We start from the raw sequence: 10,963 nt of genomic DNA, 5'->3' as shown, positions 1-10,963 counted from the left end.
GTGCCTGGAGGGGGTGGGAAAGAGCATTAACAAATAACTTTTATTTCACCTCCTACAACGGCCATGCTTTACTTTGGCAATTTAAGGGAAGTCTAGTAAAAAAGTGGTGGTCAGCACTCATCTAATAAAGCCTGATAAAAGATAAGCCATGTGAAAAAAAGCAAATAACAAATGTTACGATGCAATCGTATTTATTATCATGACATGTACATGTTGATATGAACATAAGGAAATGTCTGGGAACACATACACAAAATCAGTATTATTATCTCTAAGTGCAAGGATTATGGAGACATTTTCACCACTACCTATTTTTGTATTGTTTACGTTCATTTTATACATATATATTAATCGTGTGTAAAAGAAAAATAATCATTTTAGAGGCTGTAACTACAAAAAGGCTACGGACTGTCTCACTGAAGAAACCCAAAACAACAAAAAAATCTCAGACACATCAGTGCAAAATTTTACATACAATTCCAGGTAGTTAATAGATTCTCTGAAGCCCATTTGTGGATTGCCTAGGTTCCTGCTCCAGTAGATACAAGGAGAGTTTAATGGCAGAAAAATTAGTTGAACTGCCAGTTTCTCCCTCCATTCTCTGAGTGAGGAGCTGGCTCCAAGGTGTAATCTTGGTACTGGAAAATGGCTGGACTCCCATCCGTAACAAGGATGCCAATATCACTGGAGTGTGATGATGATTAAGCCCCTCACAGTTCCTGCTGTGTGGATACCTACCTGTGTGAGGGAGAGGGGGTGGGGGAGAGGGGGTGGGCTGCTGGCCTTGATACCTTGTGGGGTCTCTGTTTCCAACCATCAAAATCATTAATTCTCAAAAGGGGAGAAGATAGGGATACAACACTGTGCTTTGTAAACACATATTCTATGTTATAATTTAATTGTTGGTAATAAAATAGAAATTGCTTTCATAATATAAATTGGTGGTGGTGGTGGGATTATACGCCACATTGAACTTGAGCTCCAGAGAGGTGAGAGAAGTGGCAGGAAAGGTAGGCAGGTAATTCTCTAAACCATGTTTAGGAGGTTGAACTTTACCTGAGGCAAATGGAGGAATTATTTAAAGGCTTTAAATTGGGAAGTGATATGATTTGAGTCTTTTAAGGACTCCTTCAGAGGCTTGGTGGAGAAAGAATTAGAGGGGGACACGCTGGGAAGCCAGCTGACTAGTTACACTGTTGCAGTGATTCAGCTTAAGAGCTAATGGGCATCAGAATCTGGGTAACTGTGGTAGGAGTAGAAATAAGCCAGTGGTTTGGAGAAAGAGATATTCCAAAGGTAGAATAAACTTGGATTTATTCATTTGGGAGTGTGGGAGCCAAAGAGGAGTCAAGTTAGATTCCCAAGTTTCTCTGGCTTAGGCAGCAGGAAGATGGTAGTGCCATCTTGAGAGAGAATGCTGGAAGCAGCACTGGGGTATTTGGAGGGAATGAAAGGAGTAGATCCAACACACATATTATTTCTCTTTCCTTGCCTCTGGGAGACTGACAGAAAGCCCATTAATGATTCCAAAGCTGATACCCACCTCTAAATCTCCTGCCACAATTTTCTGAGAAGAGTGACAGCTCCTGTTACATTCTCCTTCTGGTCTGTTCACCCCTTCCCTCTGCTCTAGTAAGCCTAGGGTATTCGCTTAGCCTTTCCCCTCTCTCATCAACACAGTTGTATCAGAAGATAAATTTAGGAGAAAGTCACAATGAAAAATGTTATATCAGCCTGAGGGTAGAATTTAATGATGACCAACCAAGACATGTATTAATAATTGATATATATCTTTTTATTATGCACAGATAAAGTACTTAAAACTGTGGTTATCAAAACTATATATCTAAGCATGTTCACAAAATTGCTGACACACTGAACAGAGAAAAGACTACATATAACAGGGGCATTCAAACTGGCCACAGGGATTTTAAGGGTACTCTTTTTACCCTCTTACATGATGAAACACAGCAATAAAATCAGGCTCATTCAGGAAAAACCAGAAGAGAGAAGTATTGTATTTGGAAACTGATAATAGTCCTTTTTTGAAAAAAACATGTCAGTTTCATGAACAACCCCCAGCTAAAACAAACAGGAAAAAAAAAATCACACATACCATTCACCCAACAAAATGTGCTCTGTTAATACAACCAGCAGTACAACCATCACTCAAATTATGAGGTAGTTACAGTACAAAAGACTGGCACGCAACTACGTGCCCCAACACACATTCACAATCATGCCCACTACAGAACACACACAGGACATGGGTTTACAATCTTATTACAGACAAGTGAAAGACCATTTTTTGTTGTTTAGAAAATGCTATCGAAACAGCTTAGACAGAAGGAATTTCTGACTTTTAAAATACAGAGTAACAGCTGGTAAACACCACATGGTAAAAACCTATAGGATGTTACACAATCTGCCTTGGAGTTTGGAGCATTTCAACAATAGCTTTAGCATCAAACAAAACAAAACAAAAATGGGCTCTGCGAATTAAGGGTGTTGCCTGCAGAAGTAGCAAGGCTTTGCAGATAAAAGAGTTTTACTGGAATATAACAACAGTTTTATAGAAACTTGCAAAATGTGTTATAAAGTTGAGCTTGTATTTTGTATTAAAACTTTGAAGTATGAAGCAATTGGAAATGCTATAACAAGAAGCTAGGGAGAAAACTTTTTTTTATGTTCATTTTTTATAAAGAAACATTTCAGAAATACTTAATGATATTCACTTTCCAATTAACATGGGATCCAGTTTCATCAACATGGATTTCTTGATCTAAATAATACTTTTGACAATGAAACCCAAACAAATAAAATTGACTTTTTTCTTTTAAAATCTTTTGGTTTGCATCTATAAATTTGTAAATTAATTTTAAATTACTTATAAAATCATTGGCAATGTAGCATCTCTCTCAAAAATATACATTTAAATATATTACAAAAGGTTTACTTAACCCTGTCTATCTAAGAACTGGATCTTTTAATACCTCTTAATAACTAATTTTCTTTTGAACAGGAAGGAAGGGGTTTTTTAAAAAGCAAAGAACTGACCAAAAAATTCACAGTAACTGAAATTAAACATTTCATATGGAGTAACTTTTTTTTTTAAATCTAAAACACTTAAATATATCTTTATACACAAATTTTTGTAGTAAAATATAGCTATAAGTGACTTAAAGACTCTAGTCTTCTTTGAAGACATCTTTAAACTTTTTTATACATAGAATATGCTAAAACAATACATTCTCTGAAGGTTAGGCAAAGCGCAGTATTTTCAAACACAGGTAGCATAATCTAGGTCCTCCACGATGATACCTTTACGTTAAAAAAAAGTTAACTGAAGGAAAAATATTCTCTAATCTCATGTCTTCATTTGTATGTGAAAATATGCAAAATGATCATTGTAGACAATCTGGAAATCTTAGCCCTCAAGTAATGTGTTTTGGTTAAAATTATCCTGATTGAATGTTGGCACCTATTGAATCAACCAGACTATTCCTCTGTAATTTGGTAAGAATGATTGTCTTGCAACCGACTTGTTTGTCTTGCAGACACTGCCCTTAGGTCTTGGTGTCATCAACCTTAAGGTTCCATTCACAGAGAACCAGACAGCTTCCTTATTTTAAGAGCAGTGCGATTTACTTACAAATATGGCATTTGGGGGGTAAAATCTAGCCTATTCTATTTGTAGAATTCTGAGTTGTTTGGGGGAAATATGGACAAAGAATAATATTTATTTGCAATGAAACTATCCTCAGTAGTAAATGATTTGGCATGGAAAATTTCCTCTGGCATCCTTTTTTTAACATAGAGGTATCAGTTGAGCTTATTTTAGCTGCAAAGTGGCATCATATTATTTCATTATTCCACCTCAAATCCTTTTTGAGTTTGGGATATATTTAAGGCAAGAGAACTAAAGCAATCTAAATGAGTGCCCTTTTCCACATCTCAGCACTTTCTTGGCAGAAGTGGTGACACTGTTCACAGATAACCAACTGGAATCCAACAGGATCTGCCATGCATTTACTCTTACAAGAATTTGGTTTTTACAAAAGGGTCTATTAAAAAGGTTAACATGTTTTGAGGAGAAACACCAATTCTCTCAAATATATTTAAGAATAAGTTCCAACTCTGAAGGTACAGAACATTTTTAAAAGGGGAATGAATTTTTTCTTCTTCAACTGAGAAAACGAATGTGCCAGATGACATATTACATGCTTTTACTGGTATAAATATCATCACCGAGCAAATTCCTCCTTAACTCTACGATTGAATTCTGCCCCAATTTATACATTAATTTATCAGAACAGTGTCATAAATGGGCCCACATCTGCAGTCCCAGATTTGGGCCACTTTCAATTTCTCTATGTCTATAAATACGAAATTTTCATTAAGACATTTTTGCAGTAAGGGTGCTAGTGTGGGGCGAAGGAGGAAGCTGATAAGGTAATCAGCACTGGTTTTTGGCCCAGGGCACAAGAAAGGAATGTTGCCTTGATGTGTGTCAGGATACAGTCCCTGAGGGCAGCACCCATCAAGCAGACACATCAGCCCCCACAGAGGGTGGCAGCAAGGTGAGAAGTGTGCATCCTGAAGGTGCGGATTAGACAGGGAGGAACGCACTTAAAAGTCTTGAAGTATTTCTTTTCTTTTACATCTTGGTTCAGTTATAAAAAAATCTTTGGCCATATCTCACTGGTTCTATCATCTGGCTATTCTCCTTTTTACCAACTCCTTGAGTCTGCGTAAAACTCAGGGCCCCAAATTATGGCTGTTCTTACCTGGACAAAGCAGCATTTTTAAAAACTGGCATGTGTTTCACATTGAAAACCCCCAGGCCTGGGAGGGGCTGGTGGAGAAGGCCACCACCTTAGCTTTCTCACATGAACTCTAGTGTGTTACAGAAGTCCAGGGGTCGCCTTTAGATGAGCCCTGGGTGGCGGTGGTGGGGTGAATACAACAGGTGATGTTTATATTGAAGTTCACTCTCTTTACAAGGGAACCACAATCAAGCCTTCCTGGAGTCTGGCCCTGCCCTTGGCAGTGGCCCGCCGGGCTAGGCAGTGCTGTTGCTGGAACAGGGCGTACTCTGTGTGCTGCCGATGCTGTGGGCCGCACTGCTGTTCTCCGAGGCCGGCGGGGTGGTGGGGACTTGCTGCCTTCCTGCAGTCTCCCCTGCGGTTGATAAAGAAAAAGGGCAAAGAAAGACTCGTTATGTGTGTGCATTCCTGGAAAGACCATTCTTCCCTTTGCCATTTTATCTGATGTTCTTGTCAATCATGGGCAGAAGGACTTACACCATTAGGTTGTTCTTTTGGTTGGTGTTTTGTTTTTAAAGCTCTTGCGTGGAAAATGAGAACTGGTTTTTTTTTTTTTTTTTTAAGTTAACTGACAAGCAGTGGTAATGGTTAAGACTCCTGATAGTTGAAAGCCCCAGGATTTCAGTGCCTACAAACTTGGAAGAAACCACCACCAGCTGTACTGTGTGATTCAACTGACCAGAGCCTGTATTCAGGAAACCGTGTCCATCTCTTCTCGTTGTAGGGTTTGGGAGGTGAGACCTTTAAACTCTAATAAGAGACCAATGGCAGTTTAGGGACCTTTCCTGAATGCACTGTTCAAAATGGGGCTGGCAAAGCCTAAGTTTCACCCTACGCACAGCAGAGAGCCAGGTGCCCCAAGCACATAACCTACCTGAGAAACGGTGGTGGGCGGAGCCTACTCAGAAAAATCTTTTTGGGAAGGGAATTAGCTGTTCTCATTCCGGGACTGAGGTTGGAAGGGAACAGCCCTCTCCATCTTGGGGCTCACTGTGGGGTGCAGTGTGAGTATCTCATGCACAGTAAACATCCCACTTTTCATTACACACCCCACTGCATTTGAGCTAAACCTATCCCTTTGCCAAATGCGCAGTGCTCTGGAGAGGGAGGAAACCCCGGGTCACACACATGGTTTGCATTTAGCACTGCAAACGCCTCTAGAGCTAAGTCCTTCTTCAGTGAAACTGGCCTCAGGGCAGCCCTCAAAAATGGCTCTAGGTAGGGAAAAGTGATCAAGGCTCTCCGATGACAAACACTGCATCTGCTTTGAAAAGTCAGAGTATAAACTTCACGAAGGTCTGGTCAGCAGTCTCTCCCCACCCCGCTCCAATGTGGGAAGCCCCAAAGGGCCAGGTCTGTTTATGAAGCAGCCTCCTCTTTCCTGTCACACTGAAAATACACAGCTATCAGTCGAAAACACATGAGCAAAGGCTCTGCCCTCCAAGCACAGGAACTTCCATTCCCTTTCTGGGCCCCTCAAAAGCCTCTGCCAAAAACGCAGTTCTGCAAAATGTAGAACCGGCTCATGCCCTGGGTCTGGTTACAGCTTCCCCATCACCCAGTTTAGAATCACACGGCTACAGCACACATTTTTGCACCAACCTCAGGGCATTTACATGTGACAAGCATATTTGACCCTTGCTGCATTTCCCCTGATTATCTTTTCTTCTGGCGTTGGTGGGATGGAGGGGAGATGGGGGTCAATATTCCTCAGAAACAGAGAAACACTGTATTTGCACTCTTATTTTTTAGTAATCTATTTGGGACCCTCCCCAGCACTGCCCTCTACCCATCACGTGTATATGTTTTTAAAGGTGGGGAAGTTTGCCTCAATACAGTGATTTCCTGCCAGGAATTCACTTTTCCCAGAGTGGGAGCTTTATTTCTAGGGGGAAATTTAATCTCTTAGCTATTCTGATCTCCATACAACCCCTTCCTGCTACCAAAACAAACAAACAAACAAACAAAACCCTCCAGAGACCTGAACAACTCTTGATATACTTTAAAAATTCAGCTCCCTCACAACCCACATGTTGATCCACACCCAGATGACTCCTCATGTTATTAATTAGAAGGACCAATGTGGTTGTGTGTGAAGCACATTTTAAATCTACCTTTTCCCCATTTAAATAAAGGATACATCAGAGAAGCAGGAGCTAAGTCAACCCCCCCCCCTCCCCCACCCCCGGCCTTTCGCTCACCTGGGCTTCATTTGCTCAGCCTGATAGCAGCTCTGGCAAGATGGCCTTGGCTCATCTATTGACAGTGAACCCACTCTGTCTCATCCAGAGCTTGACGTGTGCTGGATTATTCACATTCAGGAAAAGTGCCAGCACTACTCCCTGCCCAGGAAGCCTGATTATTTGCTTTCCGACATCTACTTGCCAAATATAATTTGTTGCCATGTCAGTTTATTTTAATCAGTGCCCATTACAAAGGTCTTTAACTTCCTGAGTTTTGGAAACTCTTGTGCTGCTGATGCAAAACACTGTCCAAAATGAAAACCCACATAAAACAAAGAAGCCCCCGATACTCGAGATTGCACGATACATTTCACCAACGTGGACAAGTCAACTTCAACCTAATAATCTACTGACTTGAGGCAATAATGTGCCAAGGAGAATCTTTGTCTGAGAAGCTGCTTGGAAATGTTGAAAATACCTTCTTTAGATTATCCCTTCTACCTCTGTGGCTACTTTCACGTGTAAGACATGAGATTTCTCAATATAACCAAGTTGTTAAAAAAAAACCTTACCTTTTAGAAAGTCAAGTGTTTTTTTGGTGTGTGTTTTTTTTTTTAGTTAGATGGAAGTGGCAATACAGAAAAAGTCACCATAAGAAAATTTAATGTGCAGATGCTTCTGCTAAACAAAATTTTTAAAACCCAGGGTTTTCTGAGATGGGTCCGTTGGTTTTCTGCTCTCTATCACGGTGACCTCTGATTTCTTGGAGTACTATCTTTCACTAAAATATCCTTTGGGTGACAAATACAAGCAGTCCACTTCTGGAGAAGATGGGCAGGGAGGACACTCAGGGTTAAGCAGAGTAAGCCCACTTAGTGAACGTAAGGAGTTCAAGGAAAGCTCCTTGCTCATAAATATCAAATTTTGCCTTCAGAAATGTGTTCAGTCTTCATGCTTTGCTCCTAAAATCTCAAATCCCACCGATGAAGAAAGATTTGGGGAGGAGGGAGAATGAGTACGGGAAAAAGGCATGGGGTACTCAGGAGGACGTTGTGTTAGGAGAAAGATTAATTCCACCCTGCTCTGTGACTGAGCCTAGATATTGCCAGAGATATTTTAGAAATAAAAACAAAAAATTTTTAAGGGATAATTTGTTTTATTTCTTTAGCTTGGCATGGAGTTGTCCTGATCTGATTTCCTGCCACCTCTTTGGTGGGTCTACTTTACAACTGGGCTCTTATCTAGACGTTTTTTACGATGGCAGGTCCTGAGGAAGAAATTTGATCTAAGAAAGATGTGAATAACATGGTGAGGCTCTATGGGGAAACCACAACAGAGAAGAATTTTAAAGAAAGTAAGAAGAATATCGATTATTTATCCCAAAGGAGAGTGTTTGCAAATATTGTCCATAGAGGATTATGACAAAGAGGAACAGACAGCTGTTCTTTATCTCCCTTGAGGGCAAAACATGAGGAAATGAGCTTAAATGGCAGTGAAAAGGATTTAGCTCACACAAAAAATAACTTGCTGATTATGAGGTTTGGTTAGTTATAGGGGGAATTCATGGAATTTTTTTTCTTGGGAGATATTTAAGCATTGGATTGAAAGCCATAAGCCTGAGGGCAATTTCGATTTAATATTACTTGAAGCTGGAAAGAAAACAAAGATATTTTCCTCTAGGCCTAAGTGTTGGTTGCAATATTTTACCAATTAAAGTCTCAATCTCTTGATATCCTAATTGTAATTATTTCATAAGCTCAACCTTCAGTTTAGAGAAGTTTTCAGTCACTATCATTTTCAAAAATTGTCCCTCTCCACTCTCCAAGCTACAAGACCTTCTTCTTGTAGCCAAAACTCTGCAGGAGGGGGGGATTAGATGTTGTTATAAGTTATGAGGAAAGGGAAAAATGATCCAAGGCAGGAATTTAAATCTTTCAACATGTCCTGCCTACCATCTTCTTTCTATTGGGCTGTCGGAAAAGTCATGACACATTTTTGCAATGAAAAACATAGAAAAAATACGTCATGACTTTTCCGACAACCCAATATATTCCTGTAGTACAGCCAACCAGTTTGCATCTGCACTTGGTTTTCAGTGGGTATCTATCTTACTTTAACTTAACCTGCGTACTTGGGTGAAGAGTGGATCCTGCCTTCTTTACATGCACACCAGGGCTCCCATCTGTTCCAGCTGCATCTCTCTGATCCCTGGTATTCAGTTTCTTGCCTCTTCCTTAGTCACAACTTCGCCTATCTTCTTGCTTGTTTCTCTCTTCACCTGGACTAGAGGTGGGAGCTTGGAGAAACTTTAGCCCTTTAAAAACATTTGAAGCCTCCAGAGCTGCTTCTAATTAAACAACCTGAGCACTTGGGTTTCCATCTGTTGTTCCTGCTGCATCTGACTCAGGAAGACCTGGGTATGTGCTTTAAGAACACATGGCCTGTTCAACTGAGGATTGCTGAATAGAAGCCCGAGGGATTGGGACTGGCACACCTAATTCAAGACCTCAGCATTTTATTTTGCTCTGTGAAACATAGTGTTCCTTTCACTCTTAGATTTTTTTTCTGCCTATGCATCTGAGTAACCTTAAGCATCTCATGTTTTTGTAGGACTTTGGAGTTCAGAAAGCTTTTCACATACATTTCTTGTTTAAGCACTCTTACCTCCAATAACCCAGTGATGTAGGAATCATCTTTATGTTTACTAAAAGGAAATATAATTTATATACCTGGATCAGGTAACAAGACTAGCAGTTGAACAAACTAGAGCTTCACGTCCAACTTCTGATAATAGGTTGTACTGTAAGAAAAAGGATTGTATACATACACGTGGAAGGTGGCCGCCCCTCGCTTCTCCCCACCCCCAATCCTTTTTCCTCTTCCTCCTCTTATTATCATCAAACTTTGTGTGCATGTTATTCAGGGGCCATAAAGGCAAGTAAAGTAAAGATAAATTATAACATCTAACCCACCCCTCCTACAGAGTTTTGCCTGCCAAAGGGAGGTCTTTTAAGCTTAGAGAATGGGGAGGGATAATTTTTGAAATCGATAAAAACTGATTGAACACTTCTGTACACTAAAGGTAGGGCTAGTTACAGGAGTGAACTTGTGAAATAATTATAATTAGTATATCAAGGGATTAAGACATTACTTGGTACAAAATTGTAACCAACTCATAGGCCTGGAGGAAAATCTCACCAAAATGACAATGTACAGATTTTTAAAAGGCATAAACCTATAAGAAAGCAAGCCAGAGTGCTGACAACAGCAATAAAATATTGGAAGCTGGTGAGTAGCAACTGACTTAGGAGATTCAAGAGATGAGAACCTAAGCAAGCAGTAGAAAAAACTGAGAAACAACCAAGTTATAACACAGAACCCTCAAAAGCTCAAGAAATAATGGCATTAGGTACCCCTACAAGAGTGAGTGAACATGGGACTACAAGCAGTGGGGCTGACTGAACTTCTGTATAAGGTGCAGTAAGGACTCTCTAAATCCCCTTCTTTACTCCATGGGGCTGGGACCCTGCCCTTCCTCATCTGGGAGGAAGTCAGGAAGTTTATTCTCTAAAGAGGATGAAACTCAGGGTTCTGGGAAGATCAACACAAGGCATATTTGAGGGCAGAGAACCACATTGAAAAAGGAAGATTAAATGAACACCTACATGTTGAATGCTGTGACCTCCAGAATGCTGACAGCCAGACCTACACCCTTTAGAAAGGAAACAGGAAAACCTGTTTTATAGAAAACCTGATGAGCTCAAGAGGAAAGATCGAAAGACATGATTATCAAGAGTTCTTCACTAAAAAAGGCCCAGCCAGATCATCCTAATGGAAGTTCCCAATCAGCATGTCCCACATACAAGCTCAGAACTTCCTTATTCTTAAACAATCCTATATTAATATTCTCAGAGAGATACGATATTCCACCCATGAGATAAGAATAAAATATAT

General features: G+C 40.2%; 1 protein-coding gene across 1 annotated transcript in view; it reads right to left on the bottom strand.

The window, feature by feature from the left end:
• Positions 1-1,773: 1,773 nt before the first annotated feature.
• Positions 1,774-10,963, bottom strand: part of TGFBR3 (transforming growth factor beta receptor 3) — a 199,219-nt gene continuing 190,029 nt past the window's right edge. The window contains exon 17 of the mRNA XM_019626991.1: positions 1,774-5,181. Coding sequence (XP_019482536.1) covers positions 5,063-5,181 — 119 coding nt within the window. The 3' untranslated portion in view covers positions 1,774-5,062. The remainder of the gene's footprint in view (positions 5,182-10,963) is intronic.

Source organism: Hipposideros armiger, unplaced genomic scaffold, assembly GCF_001890085.2.
Source record: "Hipposideros armiger isolate ML-2016 unplaced genomic scaffold, ASM189008v1 scaffold_696, whole genome shotgun sequence".
NCBI classification, from domain to species: Eukaryota; Metazoa; Chordata; class Mammalia; order Chiroptera; family Hipposideridae; genus Hipposideros; species Hipposideros armiger.
Note: the sequence above shows the minus strand (reverse complement) of the source record. Positions and strands in the feature narration are given on the sequence as shown.